At 41.4% G+C, this 22,263-nt stretch overlaps 1 protein-coding gene and 1 non-coding gene across 3 annotated transcripts in view; one reads left to right on the top strand and one right to left on the bottom strand.

Annotated features, from left to right (window-relative positions):
- znf385c (zinc finger protein 385C) overlaps positions 1-22,263 on the bottom strand; it is a 118,558-nt gene that overhangs the window by 19,017 nt on the left and 77,278 nt on the right. For both annotated transcript variants that reach the window (XM_061749817.1, XM_061749819.1), the window contains 2 exons: positions 9,168-9,310; positions 4,178-4,288 (listed from right to left, as the gene is read on the bottom strand). In XM_061749817.1, coding sequence (XP_061605801.1) covers positions 4,178-4,288; positions 9,168-9,310 — 254 coding nt within the window. The remainder of the gene's footprint in view (positions 1-4,177; positions 4,289-9,167; positions 9,311-22,263) is intronic.
- trnat-cgu (transfer RNA threonine (anticodon CGU)) lies at positions 186-257 on the top strand. Its single transcript has one exon. It is a non-coding gene; the product is annotated as a tRNA-Thr (tRNA).

Below are 22,263 nucleotides of genomic sequence, written 5' to 3'. Positions count from 1 at the left end.
AGATGTCACACAAGAACTCAGTTACTTGAAAGAATGGCCAAGTGAGATGGTGGTACTTTAGTAAACCAGAGATTATTGTGTCATAACCCATTTGTGCCCTTGAATGACTTGCAGCAATTTGGAACTTGTTCCAGGCTGGTCTTTACGTTGCGAGAGACCTCGGCAAAATTGCACTATAATTGACAGGTGCAGTGGCCAAGTGGTAAGGCGTCGGTCTCGTAAACCGAAGATCATGGGTTCGACCCCCATCTGTACCTTTGTAAAAGGGGTCACAGTTTGTTCAGTAGGTGTTTCTGATCCTCGTGAAGATGTCACACAAGAACTGTTATTTGAAAGAGTGGCCAAGTGAGATGGTGGTACTTTAGTAAACCAGAGAGTATGGTGTTGTACCCTTGAATGAGTTACAGCAATTTGGTACGAAACTATTTTTGTTCCAGGCCAAGGTTTATGTTACGAGAGACCTCGGCAAAGCTGAACTAGTTGGCCGTTGCAGTGGCCAAGTGGTAAGGCGTTGATTTTGTAAACTGAAGAGCATAGGTTCAACCCCCATCTGTACCTTTGACAAAGGTGTAACAGTTTGAAGTTCAACAAATGTTTTTGAGCCTCATGAAGACGTCACACGAAAACTCAGCAAACCTCAATTGTTTGAAAGAGTGGCCAACTGGTAAGGTGGCATTTTAGTAAACCAGATATTTTGGTGTCATACCCCATGTGCCCTTGAATGAGTTGCAGCAATTTGGAACCTGGCTGCTCTTTATGTAACAAGAGACTTTGGCAAAGCTCAGCTGTAGCTGACAGGAAGAGTGGCCAAGTGGTAAAGAGTCAGTCTTGTAACCTGAATGTCATGGGTTCAACCCCCATCTGTACCTTGGATTGGTGATTTAGAGTTCAATGGGTTTGGTCTTTGTGGGATCCTTGACCTGATTTAATCCACAACCAAAGCAAATATCAGATTTTATTCATTGGAGACTTGACCTGATTTAATCCACGACCAAAGCAAATCTCCGATTTTATTCATAGATGCAGTGGCCACATCATAAGGCATTTGTCTGGAAAAACCATATGTATATTTCGATGTGTTTTTTTAAAACATTCGGAATCCAACAGCTTTCGAGCATCTTTATGCGAGATCTCAGCGAATCCCGATTCCTTTAAACAGGTGTGATTGAAAAGTGGTAAAGTGTACGTCTCTTAAAATTAATCCTATGGGTTCGACCCACATAAATCACTTTGATTGAATTGGAAGTGATGCAAGTGATACGGCATCAGTCTCAGAAGCCAAAGATTTGGAGCCCTTATCTGGGCCTTAGAATGATTTGGAATTCTACGGCAACATCAGCAGCAGCAGTGTTTGTAGGATGTAATAACGCGTATGCTTTGCATGATGAAGAGGCCTATAAATACAGTGGCTGTCACGGCTGAGCATGCTGTGACTAATGTGCTGTGAAAAGGCTTCAAACATTGCTGTGATGCGACCAATTCCGCCGCCAGCTGAGTCTCCACGTAACCGGTGACACTTTCTCCCTAAACACTGACACTGATTGTCTCCCGCCAAAACATGAAACAATGCTACTTGGCTTGATTTCACAAGCACTGTGCATTTTTATTTTGATGGCCACTCTTTGTTGCTATAAATAACCTCAGCCTGATTATGTCCTGAGGCAAAAAAACGGATGCAATGAGATGTACGTTAAAAAGCCTGGGGGAACAGATGCATTGTGTGAAAAGACCATGTCAGAATCATGGCTTATAAAGTCATCTATTCACTTTTGGACAACTGTCATATGATGTTCATAGTTGCAGATTATCTATTGGCCTCTTTGGATTCTCGTTTTTTGCTTGGGAACCTTCTTTTCCTTCCAAGCAACATGACCCAGAAGTACTTTGAGGAAATGTTGAAATTCTAAAAATGCTTGGGAAAGGTCCCTCGATGCAACCTTTAACCCATATAGGCTACTACTGGCCAACATTTAAGAAAGGAAAGGAGATATGTTACACATTATACTGTACGATCTTTAAAGTAGAAGGTGACGCGCAAAACTCTATGTAAATAACCTGAAGTTTCACGGTAGTCTTAAAAAATGTTACATTTATTTTGATAAAAAAAAGTACAGACAAAATAGTTTTACAGAAGAGTAGCGAATATGAACGTGAATAAATAGTTTCATTAAGGCTAACATTACAAAACATACAGAAAAATACAGCTGTAAATATGAAATATCAGGTAAGATAGAAACGTGTGAGTGATGAAACTGCGTGAGAGAGAAAAAGGACAGAAAAAGTAAAAGAAATCAGGCTAGAAACTTATGTCATCAATACTTGTTGTCGGTTAGGAAAAGTTAAGTTGAATTAATTTTAAGAAGTGCTGTCTTTTCCTATGTTCGAAAGGAAGGAACTATTCATCTCGCCTTGACCCAATGACGTTTTGCGCAAAGGTTAAGGAAAGGTGGTAAAAAGATTTGACTTTCCGAAGAAGCTCAATCATATTACCGTAATGTCTGTTAGAAAGTGGGACTAGTGGCAAGTGGCAAAGCATTGGTCTAGCAAACTGAACATCAAGGTTTCAACACCGGTTTGTGCCTTTGATTTGAGTTCAATTTCAAAATCTTATTTACCGCAAGAATGGAAAAATGAATGGCGTGTGCTTCCCAGGCTAATGTTACAAGTGAACGGTTAACTAACAGACAAACATAACGCTGATGGCTTGAGCGGGTGGAACTGAGGTTTACCAGGCAGGTAAGGTTAGCGCAGCAATATGTGTACTCGCATAATTTTGGAAGCTTGCGGCAGTCTAGTTTTGATTGCCAGGTTATCACTTGACAAAGGCTCAGATGCGGTTTGAAACCCAGTTTGCTTTTTGCATTCAGGTATTTGTGGTAGGCATCTGCCGGACCCAGTAAGGCTACTTATGCCAAGAGGTTCTTTATTTGTGATATTGCAAAAATGTTGAATGGAAGGGCTAGTGGGATTGCACAAAAATGAGACAGGCAATTTCTCAGTAGTCTGCTAACTACCAATTGGATGGAAAAAGAAAGGCACAGACAGGTGTCGACCCTGGGATCAATGGTGCAGGAGTGAAGTTAGCATATCGTGTCAACTCTGGTTACTAGTGAGTATTGTCTCGGTCGCTGTTGGTTAGCAGGATTATGCAAAAATGACAATCAAATTCCTCAAAACTTGCATGCTAACAAATAAACAGAGGAAAATAAAGGCACTGATGGGGTCAACACCATGAATTTTAGTTTACACGGGGTGATGCGGGTAATTTCAACAGAGACACGAAGTCACAGACTGGGGTAGAACCCTTGATTTTCAGTTTATGAAAGCAACGCCTTACCAATTTTTCCCACCAAGCCTGACAGCAATGTTTAGTTGCAGATTGTTCCTTGCAATAACGAGAAATGGCTTCAAGACCTGGAAGATAAATGGAGTGAGGTTTCACAGTGTGGTGAGGGTAATTTCAACAGAGGGATGGCTCTCTGGTTTACAAAAACAATGCCTCACCGCTTGTCCACTATGTGAAGACAACCAAATGTTCTTGCTTATATTACAATAACGTTAATAGAGTAGCTTCAAGCTGTTTCCTAAGCATTTTACATACATCTATTTGCGATACACAGCTAGAACTGGTAACAGGGTCCATCAGACTTTACATACCTACACTACACACAAACAGCATCAAAAGTACTCAGTATCTTCTTCAAGGGCCTGAAGGGGATTTGGGAGTTGAACCAGCAGAAAATGTTGCACCTTCTTCCACTTCTGAAGGCTTTATCACTGATGTCTGCCAGTTTGTTTATGTGCATATGCATGAAACGACCTGAGCCATGTGACTCACTCCCGGTGTGTGTGAATGTGTGTGCGCGCGCGTGTGTATGTGTGTGAATGCTTCCTGCTGAGCCTGCTGATTGTTTCTGCTTGTGGCTGATAAACGGAGGCTCTCCCTGCTGTCTAATCCCTTGTGCCGAAAAAAAAAAAAAAAAAAAAAAAAAGGTCTGATAAAACACACAGTTTTTATATTTACAAGAAGTCACAGTGCAAGTTGTGGACTGCTCGGAGGAAGAAAAACAAACAAGTGTGGTTCCCTGTGGCAGGGTGATTCAGCTTTCATGTGTTAAAGGTTGATTTGTTCTCGCCGTCCAACCGCAAACACAACTGAAATTACATTTTTTCTTACCGTGGAGTTAAAGCGCAGGTGGCAAATGTTGCAGGAGATGATCTGCTTCTTCTTGAAGGGCTGCGGGACGCCAAAGGTGTGATTGATCACTGCCTTCTGCACGGGGTCCATCTGAAAGAGAAAAATCCATAATCAATACACTATCTATACAAGAGAGGCTCATGTAATTGGCTGCCTAAAGTGGCTGTGAACATGTCAAAACTTTGAGGAAGAAACAGGTACATTACTACTTAAGAATGCCACAGAATCGCAGTCATCGCAACTGTCAGTAACAAGTGAGATTTGCTAAGGTCTTGCGTGAATTGAAACCTCCAAACATCCACCCATCCATCCATTATCTGAGCCGTTTATCCTCACAAGCGTCGCGGGCGTGCTGGAGCCTGTCCCAGCTATCATCGGGCAGGAGGCGGGGTACACCCTGAACTGGTTGCCAGCCAATCGCAAGGCACATACAAACTAACAACCATTCGCATTCACATTCACACCTACGGGCAATTTAGAGTCTCCAATTAATGCATGTTTTTGGGATGTGGGAGGAAACCGGAGTGCCCGGAGAAAACCCACGCAGGCACGGGGAGAACATGCAAACTCCATACAGGCGGGGCCCGGGGATTGAACCCCGGACCTCAGAACTGTGAGGCTGACGCTCTAACCAGTCGGCCACCGTGCCGCCCTCCAAACATATTAAAACTAAAAATTTTACAAGTACAAGTGCTTAAGCAAATGGAGGGACAGAGTTCAGACCCGTGACCTTCAATTTGGCTTACTCTTTGTGCACTGCACCTTTCAGTAGCACAAGAGATTTGGTGAAGTATTGCATGTAATCTTGATGAGGATTGAGAATTCCCCAAAACTGAATTCCAAACCAAGATCAGCTTTGTTTGACAAAGGCACTAAGAGGGCTTAGAGCCATGATCTTTGGTTTACGCGACCAATGCCTTCTCACTTATTCACCCCACGTAAAATAGAGAGATTTGCCGAGGTCTCGCGTAAAATCATCATGTGGACTGAGCAAAATTTGGCTGAATTCTAACAAGTTCAGGTTTGCTTAGCTAAAGTAACAGATTGGCTCTTCAGGTTAGGAGATTGAAAATTAAGAGGCAAGATTTGCTGAGGTCACGAAATCAGGACCCCCAACTGCACAAGTTAAGGTTGTTTCACGCAAAGGAAAAGACGGTGTCCAGACCCATGATACTCGACTAACAAGATCAACGTTTTACCACTTGGCCACCAAGCCTACCAGATTTTGGGGTTAAATTCCAAATCATACAACTTCCGGTATGTTTATCCAAAGGAACAGACTGGATTTGGACCTACAGTATAATCTTCAGTTTACTGTAAAGACACCTTATTACTTGCCCACCACGCCTGTCAGTACCTAGTGAGATTTGCTGAGGTCTCCCATGAAATCATGATGTGGATTGAAATGGCTAAAAGTCTTCAGTTGAATTCCAGTGTACACAAGTTCAGGTTCACTTTTCGATTGGCACAGAGAGGGTTCAAATCTCTTGATGTTTGGTTTACCAGACCCACGCCTTACCATCTGTCTACCGCAGCTATCCATTTGTAGGAGAAGTTTACTGAGGTCTTGCGTAAAATCATGACGTGGATTCGGGATGGGGGACTACAAAAACTTTGTCAGAATGTGGTTTGGACGTATGATCTTGAGGTGCCGAGACCACCGCGTAACAGTTTCTTGCAGGAGAGATTTGCTGAAGTTTCGTACAAAATGATGAGAACATTTAAAATTTTTTGGTGGAATTCCAAAGTACTCAAATTCAGGCCAAGTTCAAAGGCATGGACAGGATTTGGACCAGTGATCCTCAGTTCACAAGACCAACAGCTTTCCAGTTACTCACTACACCTGAAAACACAGTTGTTGTTTTTTTAATTATTATTTGGTGATAGCAACAACTTTATCCCCCCCTTTCAGTATTGGTACGGAAAAATCCACTGGTTGATTAGCCAGTAGCAACATTCACACATAGGTTCCAGAAAAGTGGCAAATCAGAGTTTTTGCAGCAGTACCTTAAGAGTTTAATTCGTTCCGTGACCAAGCTCGAAACTCATTTTACTTGTGTATCAAATACATTTTTCACATAGAAATGGCAATAATCTGTTCCAGACAACAAAAAACACCATTTATTTTGTTTTGTGTTTGTACAGAAAATAAATACCACTGTATAGCAGAATCTGAATATAAAAAGAATAAAAGAGAATGTAAAACAATTAACGACTGTATTTTAACATTATTGTCACCTGAGGGTGAAAGTAACTTTCTTCTTCCACGTCCATCGTTCAAAAGCAGCTTGTGGGTACATATTTGTTTTAGGAATGTTCCCATTGTGTGTCCGCAGACATCCTGAGCGCCCTCTGCTCTAAATGCCTCTTTTGTTTTCTCCACTCTGCCGCAGACAGACCTGCGCATCCTGCCCAGCGTGATGAGGTTTCAGAAGGGAGGGACGCTAGGGATGGTGTTTAGCTGTAGAGACAGTTGCATCTATCGGCCTGCCTTCCCTTTCTCCCCTTCGCAAACATCCAGGACATGAGAAAAGCAGCTGAACGGAGCATGTGATTGATGTCAGAGCTGCACCCGCCACCACGGAGATTTATTATCTCCTCCGGGAACTGAGGTGACACCCGCGTTGGTGACATTTGCACAGTTCGGCCATTTTGTTTTGATAATGTATTTGTCATTCAGCTCAATCAGCAGGAGAGGTGTTTCAAGATGGGTCTTTCACTTTATTTGCAGATTGATATCATCATACGCCAGTCGCAGTCATTCAACACAGTAAAAAGCATCTATAAATGAACACAATATCAGTTTCTGAGATCAAGACAAATTACAGTGAAGCATACGACTCTCTTTTAAAAGTGCAAAAGAAGTTACCTCATTCTGCTTGCCGAGGGCGCCAATCTAAGATTCAAGAGTTTAGCTTTGTTTCTTCTTTCTGTAGCTAACCTTCAATGATTGAAACACGAATGATGCAACGATGATCACAAATAAGTTCACGTAAGTAAAACTTAGCTATGTAATTTACAAACGTGGCTACTGACTTTAAATGAACGATTGCACAAAAACACAAACATATGGAATGTCCCAGTTTACAAACACTTCATTGAAATATCGAAAAGCTGCATTGGCTAGGAATCAAACCCAGGTCAACTGCTTGGAAGGCATCCATGCTAACCACTATACCACCAACGCAGGGGAGAACTGCATTAGACCATAACCTTGGTATTAGCAATGACAAGGTCTGGATTGTTAAATTGCATTCCCTTACCCTTCTTTAGGCAGCTGTGAATGCAATTACTGTTGCTAAGCAAAACAGCAGAAACCCCCCTTTTGGTTGAAATCCAATTCATTCAACATCAAGTTTCTTTGTCCAAAGACGAGCTGAACACGTGATCTTCAGTTTGCAAGACCGATGCCTTACACTAATTCTGGCACCAGAATACAGGTATAACAAAGAATACTTACTATATTACACTGTTGTATACTTTATCTCCATGTTCGCTTTGTCCGAAAGTAACATGGAACCCCCCAAAAAGCCAAAGAAAAAGACCCCAAAAATTTGGGTAGTTTGGTGAACCTCAGAATTTTTGGCCTTCAGGAGATCTCCTCATCAAAGGCACGGACAGGGTTCAAAACCATGACTGACATTTCACTGACACTTTTCTGTTGTATCCACATCCTTGCTGCATCTGCATTATTACATAAACATTTTTAAAAATCTCATATTTTATCTTAAAGTCCTATTTATATTTTCACATCTTGGGACTTATTGGGTTAATCTGGGTCCTCCGGTATTAAACTTTGTGCCATATCATGTGTAAATGTGTTTTTGTATGACAGTAAAATTCTTTCAAATCTTCAACCACTTACACTATGTTTATTGCTATTTTTTGGGCGGTATCACATTAAACATGATCACGAAATACGCTTGTTAGAGCTGATACTGCCTCAGAAGCTGGCAAATTTGCAGGTACTTTAGCATCGAATTTCTAACGTAACCATTCTTTAGGCAGCACCAAGCATTCAACTTCAGGTTCATTTCTCCAAAGGCACAGACGAGTTGAACGCGTGATCTTTATTAGACCGACACCGTACCATTTGTCTACCGTGTAAGACAGTAACATTGTTCTACTTTTACATTTCTCCCTTCGTGTTTGAGGCAATTTCGGTCTTCCCACTGCCTCCTGAGACAAAACAACTCTGCCGCCGACATTGAACACACAAGGCCATTGTGTATTTCGTGCGGCCTTTCTTTCACCACACGTGCCGGTTTCTCCGTAACGCCATGAAGGCGATGCCAGGGAGCTGAAAGCGTTGGAAGGCGTGGGCGGCGGCCAACAAAACAATAGAGCTGGACACTTTTCATGCATGCATTTCTGTGTGTCATCCACACACATGCAGACGTACACACACTCACACTATGTAGTCTGCCTTGCTTTCTGTGGCTGTGAGGGTGCAAAGTAGTTTATGTTTCATTTAGCTGCAGATGGATGCTCAGAGAATGATAGCAGAGGAGAACACACACACACACACACACACACACACATGCACAGACACACACAGAATACAGAGGCCACACCTGGACACTATACCAACTTTAAAACCTGAATTATTCAAGCCAGAGCACTCAGAGAACGCAGACCTCCACCACGTCTTTGTCACCTGTGAAATCATTCAGTCAGCATGAACCATCTTTATGTCATGTCATACAGCCAAAACATATTAAGAGCATTCAAGGACTTTAATCTCAAGTGGAGATTTAAGACATTATTGAGCAATAGTGTCCATGTGTTAGGACATATTAAGATAATACATACAGTGTTACAAAGCACCTCTTGGAGCCTATAATTTGACTCGTCGATAAGGTTTGTTGCCCATTGAATTTTGACTTGACAAATCAGATCAACATAGACCTACTCCTGGATGAATGGAGAGTAAAAGGTGATAAAACGGACGTGGCGTGACGTCACTCACCGTGTTGAAGTTGGGGAAGAGGCTGAGCGGCGAGGACCCGTTGAGCCGGAACGGCAGCAGGTGCTTGAGGTCCAGCTGAGGCTGCAGCGGCTGTCGCGCCACGGGCAGCGAGGCCAGAAGCGGCCCGCCCTGCCCCGACGTACCTGGACACCAAAGATGAAAAGACAAAACGTAAAAACGACATAAATAGAGAGAGGAAAAATCAACTCCATCGATTGACAGCTTGGAGACTTGTAAACTGGAAAAAACAGAACATTAATGATGATAATGTAACAGATTCGGAGAAGAAAGATATTCTCCATCCATGTCCTTATTTAAGAGAATTGGTCAATATTGTCGGTTACAAGAATTATTATTAACTAATTTGACACGTTTGGTTATTCCGTTCACAACATAACAAAGGTATGGGAACACATTGTTCTGATAGCATAAAAGTCCAGCTAACGCTAGCTCGCTCTTAAACAACATGAGAGATGTAACATATTTTATTTTCTTCTTCTCAGAACCAGCTCCATCTCAATTAAAAAGTGTTTTATGTTTTTTTTGCAAAAAAACCAAAAAAACATTGCAAAACGTAATTGCAAAAATGTAAATCAAGATTGAAAAGAAAAGAAAAGAAAAAATGGACAATGGCAAGATTTCTTAAAAACAAGTTACCATAGCTAGCCTAAAGAAAACACCAATATATTTGTGTATTTATACTACACTTATAGAATAATCTTATTTTAGGCTAAACTTACTAATAACCAGTGCCAATATGTTAAGATTTTTAAGGAAATAAATGTGTGAAACAAGTGAAATACTCTAGCACAAAAACTGCCTAGTAAGAAGAAATATCTTGGCAGACAAAGAACAAGTACATTTTGCCTTGATTTAAGATATTTAATCTTGGTTAGGTTTTATTTTTCGCAGCGTATGAAGCTCTGCTGCACCTCCAGCTCCAATACAATGGCTCAGGTGGGAGTGCACCCCCACCGCCCTTCATGTACATACACAAAAACGCATCATTTCATTACCGACGCAAAGCAGCGAGGGGGTGTGGAGGTGGGCGGAAGGAGGGGCGGGGGGTATCAGATTTTAAATGGAGCTGGGATGAAGAGATTTCTAATTTTCCGCTTGGTTGCATTTCAGTGCGCCGGTGCGCTATGGCGGCGCGCAGGCATTTACACAAGCGGCAGGATCAATCATCGGTGTCAGCCCCGGGTCAGCGGAAAAGGGGGTTTGCATCGGTAGGTGATAAGTTACAGCACAGACAAAAAAACAGCAATCAGTGACCTCACAATAAGAGGCGAAGGCGGGGCAAAATGCACCATCAAAGGATACTCGGGAACAATCTGGTCGAAACACTTTTTCTCTCTTTTTTTTCAAAGCTCTGCATACAGTTGATGGGCTCTATTTTCGTGACTAGCACAAATTTGGCGCGGCGTAAGGCGTGAGGGGGCGGGTTATACCGGGTTGTCATAACTTCGTAGATGCGCGCATGCAGCATATTTAACAAAAGGGACTGTCTGTGTGGGTGGGTGTGAACGCAGCAGACTTAATTCGGCGCCAATTTACGCGGTTAAGGTCATTCATTCCATTGTTTGAGGTGCAATGACGGTCTCGCATGGAGAGAGTGAACCGTGCGTGACTGGAGCATTGTCACTTGGCGTGTGTGACAAAAGACGTTAAGCTAAATATTAGTGCAACCACGAGTGGGTCGTAAGGAAAGTCAATTCTCAAGTAAAAAAAGTAAAACCGAATGCTGAATCAGAATTTTTGCATTCGAATGAAAACGACTCCATGTACTTTTTTTATTCTGACAAACGCTGCAATGTCATTGCTTACTTCCGGCGCCACTTACTGCGCATCGATTCTGTGCATGTACGCATTGTGGATTCACTGAGAGCGCCGTAAAGTTTGTTTAAAAAAAAAAGGGGGGAAAAAAAAGATGCTGTTAGCCTGTCCAATGACTTGCATGGATACAATGTAAGCGGAAATGAGGTCATCGCTATTCGTTGGAGGAGGCGACCGCGGTGGGAGATTTAATGGGAGAATGTTGATCCCACGCATCGTGCCATGAAGCTACAGAGGCTCGGTAGCAAGTAGTCTAGCTAGAAAGGCGGCAGTCTGATCTAGTCAGTGAGGATTTATGGCTCCCACGACCAGCGCATAACAGACCATTCTACCTGTGGCCAAGCTACAGTGAGGGATCCTCATTAAAGTAAGACAGACACTCACATGACGAGTCGCTGATGTCACACACCACCCCACCAGGCCCCACCTGGTGGGGTGGTGTACGTATTGCATGTCAACAGACTCTCCAATACGTACAGTATTTTCTAAACAGTTTATGCTTCCAATTTTTTTTTGTGTTAAAATATGGTTACATGCTTAAAAAGTGTTTTTAATATGTTTAAATGTAGTTAAGAGTGTAGTTATAACTATAAAAAAAACTCATATGGCCTTTCGAGATTGTGGATTTTCACCCATCGTAGGTTTGGAAAGTATCCTCTGCAATAAACGGCGGGTTCACTGTATACTGAAACGATGATGATCTTACTCTCAAAAATGTACTTGGGTTGAAATATGCGCCTGGTTGGTTGAACACAAAGCTATTTTTCTGTTGTATGAATGGCAACAGGTGGACACATGGTTAATTGAACCTTCTGCCATCTGAAAGCTTTTTATTGTTCTGCCAGTTACTATACGTCGCTGGTATAGATAGATGAATGAAGACACATTATTTATAGAAAATAAATACACATTTTCTTTTATTATGATATCACGATGTGTAAAACTGAGACGATTGAAGACTAATTTATTTTTTTGGTTCCTAAAACTGTAAATTAACCCAGATAAATGCGGCCTTCTGCATAACCATTTGAAAGCCTCAAAAATCAATAGGAACACCTTTTGTTTGCTTCAAGAAAAGTCCACTTTGAGATACATTTTGGAGAATACAATACAAGGAAAACGCAAGACAACAAAATCAATACAGTAACCAAAAATGTACTTTTTTGACCAATTTTGATTTCGAATGTCTCAGGTAAATGACAGAAATTGAGAACTGGTTAAATGGATACATTTTTTAAGATTTATTTACCCGCATTGAGTGCTCTGTGTTGTATTTGAATACACTTGCACGCTATTTTATTTTTTTAGCTGCTAAGCCAATCTCCTGAATAGCACATAACAGAACAATTTCAGTTTACATAAGACAATTACAAATTTTCTTTCGTAAAAAAAAAAAGAAGAAGAAAAAACGGCCTAGTCTAGAGAACCTCCTCACTGAAAATACTAATATTAGAATTTTCTTATTGCATATTTACTCACATTTAGGGCGCCGTGTTGTATTTTATTGTGTGCTTTTTTACTAGTTTGTGGAATCTGGTGCGTCTTAAACTTACTCTGGAGACCAATAAAGTTTCCTGAATTAAATTTGAGGTGAACGTGTTCACAGCCCCGATAACTTAATGAAACGGCGACATGCTGTTGACATGAATGCTCTTTTATTTATTTTTTTGATAAATGGAGGACACCTCGGGGGGAAGGAATCCTAGGAGAAATGTGCGGTGAAATCTGAAAATATTCCAGCCTACACAAGTCAATAAATTCAAAATACACAACTGTTTTACCACTGCTTCTTTTTATATTGTCAGTATTTTCAGCACCGCTTTAGGATCTTAGCAGTTTCCTCTGGGGTTTTTGTGGATTGGCAGATATGATGGAAGTCCCTACTGGAGACTGTCTGACACCCGCAGACAACCTACAAAACTCTCTGCCAAGATCAGAGTAAAAATATTACATTTTGCTGTCATAAATGCTGGGAAACACCCGTTTGTTTTATTCCTACCATAAGAATTTTACTAGAAACAGAGAAAAATAACCTTGCTTGGACAATGATCCACACGCTGCTTCACCAAGTCTTAGGCCATAGACATTATCTGATCACACTATGGACATAGAGTATTCACCACATTAGGCAATCAGACTGAGTAGCAGCAGTTTATGTAGCACCTGAAAGTGAATGTAAAGGGCACCAAGAATAATCAGCAGCATTGTCTGTGGCAACTGTGCATGAGTAATATATACTACACATATAAGCAGGTGTGAATGGCACACATGAATAGATACAATATGTGGTGGCAGTCAGCAGCATTGTAATAAATGAATGTTAAGGACTATGTACAGTAAGTGGAGGCAAATGGGAAACACTACATGACAAATACATACTACATACACAGAAGTGAACGAAAAGAGCACCAGGAACAATCAGTAGCATTGTATGAAACAATATAATAATAAATAAGAATAATAAACACTATATATATGCCGTAGTGAATGGCAAACACTATGTGAACGAATAGTATGTATATAGAAGTCAATATGAACGGCAGCAACAATGCAGCAGCAACATTGTACGTATGTAGCAATACATGAGAACATCAGCAGTGTTAATGTGGAGTGACAACTATAAAACACAAACTACACTATACAGTATATACTAGTGATACACCAAAATTTTGGCCGCCGGAATATTTCGGCCGAAAATAGACAAAAGGTGCATTTTCGGTTTCTGACCGAAATACTTTTTCCACCTAAGTAAAACTACCGAAATAACGTCTATATAATATAATAATGTCACATGTTGATCACTGATGACCAGTGCGCGAGTGCGTACACATCAGAGCAAAAAAATCCTTTACTATTAACCATAAGTGTCAACAATCAACCATAAACGTGAAATACGCATCAATGTGAACTAACATATATTTAACAAACTATTAGGAACATAAACACAAACTAATAATGAAGATGAATGGCTTTATTACCGTAATAATTACAATTTGCATGTCGCAATGAATTATGGAAACTGCGTTTTCGTCATCATGCTAGCGGCTACTAGCCCAAACTGAGCGTCCCTGTTGTCACCCAACCATGCTGCTTTCCGCTGTTCGGGGGTGGAATCCTTGCTGCATGCTATTTTAAGGCAGCCGCCCCCAGCTACCTACGAGATAGAGCTAACGTGGGCAAATACGATGCCGAGCCCCGGAGGTGAACGTGCGCCTCATGTCTGTTGTCAACACAGCATAAGTCACTAATCATCGCCTCCATGACAGCAAATAAACTACACTTTTAGACAACTATTGTAATAATGAAGTATGGAGGATAAGATGAGACATACGGAGATGTTAATCGCGAAGCTATCACATGAAGTCGCAAAACACCAAAATAAGTGATTGTGTGGTACAGTACACTTGTCACATTGGTCTGGCTGGAACCGTGTCATAGTGGAGATTGGCCAACTTTCAAGAGCAAAATAGCAGGCAAATTAGTATGTCTTTATAGAGGAAACTACTCTAACGCTAGCTACATAAACACAGGGACCAGAAACCGGAAAAAAATTAGTCCGTCACCGCTGCTACGTCACTTGAGAAAATGAACCTATAATTTAAAAGTTCATTAATATAATACATCCTTATAATATAACCTTTATTAGTCCCACAATGGGGAAATCTGCATCATTCCAGCAGCCATTGTGGATACAGAAAATACAAAATTAGCATGCAAGAGGAGACATATGGCTAAAAATGCGTTCACCAGGTCGATGCAAGAAATACTTGAGCAAATATTGAAGCCATAATTTATTAACAATTACGATTATTGAGTAATGATTACATTGTGAAATTGAAAAATATGCAGACTTTTTTTTCATCCTATTACATAATATACTGCAATAGCTGTCTCACGGTAATGTTCTTGACATAATTTTAAAAATATGGAAATTCAGACAAATTGTTCTGAAAGTGAATTTCTATAGGTTGGCAGCTCGGCAGTCACAACCATAATTACAAAATTTTACTAATAATTGGCATACTTTTGTAATTAATAATTGATGGGAAATATTTATTCTTATATTTTAATTAATGTAAAGCGCTCTGTGTTGCATTTTTTGTTTGAAAAGAAATACAAATAAAGGTTGATCAATAATTTCGTCCGGCATTTCAGCTTTCAGCGCCCGGGCTTTTGAGTTTCGGTTTTCAGCTTCGATCAAGAACTTTCATTTTGGTGCATCACTCGTACATAGGATATACTATATATGCAGATGTGAATGTGAAGACAAAGTCGTAAGAACAGTCAGCGGCGTTGGACGTGACGGCTATGCTTGGATACTATACCAATATGGCAACTCTCAGAGAATCTGCGCGATGGTTTTTACAGAGCGCAGCACCCAGCAGCTCTTTTGTGGACTTGCAGGGAAGACAGTTATCAGCCGATAAAGCTCAGCGACTCCCCAGGCAGCTTATTAAATCAGCACCTGCGTGTGTGTGTGTGTGTGCGTGCCACTAGACGGGTGTGACACACAGCAAATAGAGATAGTTGCCCAAAGGTAAGTTTGCAGTGGTTCTGTGCGTGTGTGCTGGCTTATTGCAGCCCGCAGCCGTGGACAACCTCTTTCTATCACGACGTGACATTGTCTGTTCATTCCACGCTGCGTTTGTGTTTGTCCAAAGTCCGCCTGAGTCCAGGCCCCAAAGCAAAATGTCCGACTTCTTCTTCTTCTTCTTGGTCATGGACATAAGCGATGGTGAGTCACTGCGTTTGGTTACGCAACAGCCAGTGTCACGCCGCATCTGTTGGATGTGTGTGCGTGCGTGTGCGCATACGTGCGTGTCTCTGTGTGTGTGCGTGTGAGTCATGTTAATACCTGTGCGTGGGACACAATCATGGATTCCAATGAGGGATAGACACGATTAATTGATTAGTGGAACGAATTTTGTCGATCGTGTGGTATCATGAGAAAATGACATCATGAGTAGATGACATCTTTAGACCATGAAATAATGAAACCATGAGACCCTGGCATCATGAGAACATTACATCATAAGAGTATGGAAAAAAAAGCATCGGCGCTTCCAAAGTCCAACAGCCTCCGCTTCTTTTAGCCGTCGACTTGAACAAAGTGAGAGCTGCGCTTTGTGCATCTGACAAACTGTCCAAGTGAGTCGTGAAAAAGGACGGGAACATTTAATTTGACTGCGAGACAGCCACAAAGTGACGGTGAGCGGAAAACGATGGTGCACGGAGGCGCCGAGTCACCCTGGGAGCCATTTTAGTTGGACGACATTAGCCACGCCGTCACTTTTAATTAAAGACAGACGCTTTCCGCCCCACTCTCCGCTCTCATAATAACCGCCGGACCTCAAGGTTGGATGTGAACGCGCTGATAACGAGGCAGGAAGCTCACACTGATAACTGGCACGATGTGAGCTACATCTACAGGTGTGTGTGCTCATCACGCATGCACACTTCAAGTCTGCTTTGGTTCTCCAGATGCATTTACAAGTGTATGTGTGCTAAGTACATGCTGTGCTGGGGAAACTGAGACTGTACCACTGGATACAAAATTGAAGCACAGTGAGGATTGTGTTCAGCCTGAGAGATTCAACTAGAGAGGGCCCGAGTTCTTCTACTAGTAAATTCTCACACATTTGATTGTACTTGACAATACATGGTGTCATGTTTTCTTGGGCTAATGTTTTCATGGTGCCATGGATTCAGTGTTGGGACTAACTATCCCAGCTATCATCGGGCAGGAGGCGGGGTACACCCTGAACTGGTTGCCAACCAATTGCAGGGCACAAACAAACAAACAACCATTCGCACTCACATTCACACCAACGGGCAATTTAGAGGTGTCAATTAACCTAACATGCATGTTTTTGGGATGTGGGAGGAAACCGGAGTGCCCGGCGAAAACCCACACAGGCACGGGGAGAACATGCAAACTCCACACAGGCGGGGCCGGGGATTGAACCCTGGTCCTCAGAACTGTGAGGCAGACGCTCTAACCAGGCAGACGCTCTAACCAGTCGTACACCGTGCCGCTGGGACGAACTAATCACATGTAATGAGATTACATAATTTAATTACAAAATGTATGTAATTGTAATCCATTACATTACTGGGAGAACGTGTATTTTAATTACAGTTGCTTTGGGAAATTTCCATTATTACAATTTTAGTTTTTTTTTACATCTCTTCCTCCTAAAGCCAATGCTGTTGATTGGCTCTGTCTGGTCATGTGCCATTCTGCTGTAGTCTCAAACATGACATAATTTTCCAAATCTGACCTTGAAGCGCCACCTGGTGGTTTGTCAGAGATTTTGAAAGGGTTAGAGTCATAGTTACACTTGAATACATAAAAGAACATTGACTTGGAGAGTTTCATCTTTTTTTGGACTTTTTCATGGAAAAAATCTACTGTTCTCATGATGCCATACATGATGTAATTTTCTCATGATCTCATGTGACATCCTTATGATGTCATGGTCTCAAAGCTTCATTTTCTCATGAGCTCTTGTTTCATAGTGTCATGTTCTCATGATGTCATGTTCTCTTGGTCTCATGAGCTCACTTATGTTTTCATGCTCTCATGTTGTCATGTTCTCATGATGTAATGGTCTCATGGTGTTATGTTCTCTTGGTCTCACGTTCTCATGTCATGTTTTCAAGGTGTCATGTTCTCATAACGTCATGTCCTAATGTTATGTTTTCATGATGTAATATTCTCATGAATCATGTTATCATGGTGTCACTGATTAAACGAGGTGAGGATTTCATGAGTGTGCATGTGTTCCTCCATCAAAGAGCATGATAATGTTTACTTTGGTGTGCTGTGGTTGGCGTGGTGACAGACGGTGCGGGGTGGATATAAATAATGAGTTTTGTCAGGCGAGCGGCGAGTACGCCTTTCGCCACCGAAGCCAACCTGAGCGCGAGTGCGGGGCCCATCTGTCAAGCTGAGACAATAAGCTCTGAGCCATGCGCAAACAAATTGCTCCGCTTCCCCGCCGTGAAGCCCCGCCAGGCGACTTGGCTGCGGGCGCTAAACTCCTGATGTTACACGGGGAGACAAACCAGACAGGACATTCCAACACAACAATGGGCGGCTAGTGATTGTGAAAGTGAAGGAACTTTCGCTTTCGAGCCTGAGGCCTGATGTCCACATCCAGACAGATACTTCTAATCTACTTCTAAATAAAAGGTCTCAGTCTCGGTCCACAGGAAGAAAACACATTCAAAGGCTGTCAAGGGCAAGACGAAGCAACACTAGAATAACCAATGCACAATGGTGGAAAAGGGGAATTATATTTATAGACTGATCATAAAGTGACGTTAGTCAAGAACATGAAAAGGCATGGCTGTAATGGATCATTAAAAAAAATCAAGGAAATACTACTACACATAAAAAATAAATAAAACTAAAATATAAAGATTTTTTTTTGAGGTCTCGAGCACTGTTACACATACATTTCAATCAACGTATCCCTCCAATTCGATAAAAACATCGAATGCACAGGGATAGCGGAGCAAACTGGCATGACATCTTTTCCAGAAAAGCGCAAATAATTGTGTGACATGAGGGAAATTGTGACAAACGGTTCAAAGCGTCTGTTTAAATGAAGCTTGGCATCATCATTAGCATTAGTTGCGACACCACACGATCTTCATCTCATCTCAAATTGTACTACATAAAATAATTCATTGGTAAGATTGACAGAAGCTCCGACGAGGCTCATTTCCTCTGGAAATTGAGTCATTTACAGAAGCGGCGTTAAGCACGACGTGGTCGTCCGCGCGCATCGGCCGACCGATCATCGACTGTGACGACTCATTTGCGGACTGATTAGACACAGGAAGTGGCGAGAGAAAGCACTAGCTGGTCTAATTTGAAGTGGTTAGATGGTTGTCAAAGATGCAGGTGGCTAACGAGGCCGTGACAAATACAAGCAATGAAAATGAAGTCGCTGAAGGATGTGGAGCTAAATCCCGATGTCGCTAATGAAACATATTTATTGTGTGGCTAGCTGTACTTTGATATCTTAATCATTATTAGTCAAAAGATAGGCTATGATATGCTGCTTGTGACTATCCCTCAGTGATCTCAGGAAGAAGAAACATTGACACGTTATGCTCGACAAGTGGACTTGGATGTCGTCACGGAAATGTTTAGTCAAGACAGTGCATGATATTCCGCTTGCTACATAATGAACTAAGAAAGACGAAAAGAAAGAAGACTGACACTGCTTTGTTGATGAGATTACACTCAAGATTTTTTAATTTAAGACAGTGCATGCTCTGCGGCTCACCTCAATGCCTCATTGAATTCAGGAAGAATTTGCCGACACTACGTGATCAACGTGGGGGTTGTCGTACTTTGGTGTCATCACGGAAATCATCTTTCGTCAAGACAGTGCCAGATATGCTGCTTGCTGTTATGCCTCGCTTAACTCAGGAATTAGAAAAATGACAACATTGACACTACAGTCGTGATCTTTGGCTCGTTGTACTTTGACCTAATGAAAATATGATTCTCACGTCAGGACTCTGCATGATATGCTGCTTTTTATTAAGCAAGATGTTGTCAGTGGTTCCTTGATGTGTTTACAGTGATACTTTCATGTCGCTGTCATAGAAATAACCTATAGTCAAGACAGTGCATGATATGCTGCTTGCCGCTACATCTCACTGAACTCGAGAAGAAGACTTTGACACTACATGCTCAACATGTGGATGTGGATTAATATATATTGCTCTTATTGAAACGAGATTTGTTAGTTAGGACAGGGCATGATATGCTGCTTGCTGTGATGCATCGCAAAGTAAAAGACGCTGACACTGGCTGTTCAACGCGTGGATAGACACATTGAGGTGAGTATGGAAATGCTCTTTCGTCAAGACAGTACATGATAAGCTGCTTGACCAAGGAAGCATAAATAATTTTTGGTGACAAATTGAGATGCTATCTAAGCCGTTATGTTTGCATGTGATCTGATTTTCTACGTGCAGACAAGTTTATATATATATATATATATATATATATATATATATATATATATATATATATATATATATATATATATATATATATATATACACACACACACACACACACACATTCCACAGCATGGAGAAATTCACTTACATGAAAATTAAATGATTGGCAATAAAAGCCCTTCAGCTAACAAAAGTTTAGACAGTGTAATGCATAAATTAGACTTGAGAAAACAATACATAGGAATATGAAACCCCCCAAAAATACTCAAAAATAATTGGAATAAAGTTTGGTTTGATGCTGAAAAACAATTAGGACTTGGCTGCTTATTTTCCGCTACATTTCCATTACTTGCGGTCTCGGGAGTAGCGACGAGCTAATTCATTCCGACCTCCACAGTAATTGTCTCAAATCAGGCTCCTCGCCGTGGTTAGAAGAGTACATTGAGCTGGAGGAGAACATCTGCGGGACTTTGTGTACGCCTCCCGGAGTCACGCCTCACGGGTTCTATTTTGTTTTTCAATCGCGAGCGGAGTACGCAGCTCGACAAAGGCGACATAATGCCGGCCGAATGTCGGGAGACGCGTGATGTTGGATTTTATTAGGAGGGAATTTGAAAGCATTTTTGGGAAAAAAAATAAACAATGTTAGCAGTGTATTACAGTGGTGCCTTGAGATACGAGTTAAATTTGTTCTGTGGCCATGCTCGTAACTCAAAACACATCTCTTTTCTCATTGAAATGAATGGAAATGCCAATCATGTATCCATTCCAGCCTTCCTCCAAAAAACAACAAAATTATTGTAATTTGTATTTGACACAATAAGGAAAAATAGCAGTCCATAATATTGTACTTTATAAAAAAATGTGCTGCTCTTTCTGGTGTGCACTCCTTGGCCACCTGGGGACAGTATAAGACAGACACACAGATCTACTGTTCAATGAGACGTCACAACTCCTCGAAGTTCATCAGTATGGCACTAATATTATATTAAGAATATTTGACTGTGAGTACTGCTGTGTTGTCTGACCACATGTGTTGCCACATTATTTGTGTTCAATCCAATGCTAAAACTGTTATACCACTGCAACCTAGATGTTATTTGCCGTGAGCATTAAATTAGGACATGGAAGATAAGAAGTGGACACGAGGAAGTTGAGGATGGGAAATGGAGGACAGGAAGTACGGGTAAGCAGGTGGAGGTTAGGAAGTTGACTCAACTTCCAAGCCTCCATCTGTACTTTTTACACAGCACAGCGACACAGGGAAAAGACTAGCTTTGACGGGCAGCGTGAAAGGGCCTCTCACACTCGCGGGCACTCATCAGAGCGGTTGCTTACCTGTCGCCCGCTGTAAACAGGAAATGAATAATTCAGCATCCTGAGAATCTTCCTTGCCAGCTAATGAGAGTCTGAAAGTCCTTGAGATTTTGCAGATGGGCATTTGAAGCAACGTGCATCAGCGACATGAGAAAACTTCAAACTGGGTTTATTTTTCCATGCTGCTTTGATATTGATATCTATAACTTCCTGGTTTTCCAAAAATCACCAGTCGCGCTCTCGCTGAGATGGTGCCTTCAAGGGATATTTGAACACAAACAGTGGAACAACACATGTAGAAAGGACTAAAATTACCAAGGGCTGCGAACGAGTCACTGCTGAGGTGAATACACTCGCGAATGAAACAAAAAAAACAAACGCCAAATCATAATTTTCGCATTCGAATCACAACAGATCAAAGAACAACATACTGCTTACTTCATTCTGACGATAGCTATCGACAGCCTATCTTCGTTAAGCGGGATTTTCTGCAATGACCTCCACCAAACAAAATTTCGTTGACTAGACATAAGTAACACAAATGGGGTGTCATTGTTTCCCATTACCCCAAGATGGGACCGGCTCGCTGAAGAAAACAAGCACAGGGCTCACATTAATTACAATGGCTACATTCAGTGTAATGGTAAATTGGATCATTAATACAGTAATCTCCATCCATCTCTGGGGTTAGGTTCCAGACCACCCCCGCAATAACTGAAATCCGCGATATAAAAATACCCTATTTAAATACACCCTAGGCATATTCTTAATAGCATTTACAGCACTTACATTTTTTAAAGGTCTTTCAAAACACAAGAGCAAGAGCAATGATAAAAATATTCTACAAAAAGATACTGTATAACATATATATACATATATATATAAATTGAGTAAAAACTGTAATAACAGTCTAGTCTCGATCTATGCTGTCCTGTAATTTGATTTGATTTTTTTA

Source organism: Phyllopteryx taeniolatus, chromosome 16 (assembly GCF_024500385.1).
Source record: "Phyllopteryx taeniolatus isolate TA_2022b chromosome 16, UOR_Ptae_1.2, whole genome shotgun sequence".
Classification (NCBI taxonomy): Eukaryota; Metazoa; Chordata; class Actinopteri; order Syngnathiformes; family Syngnathidae; genus Phyllopteryx; species Phyllopteryx taeniolatus.
This window is presented reverse-complemented; position numbering and strand designations above follow the sequence as displayed.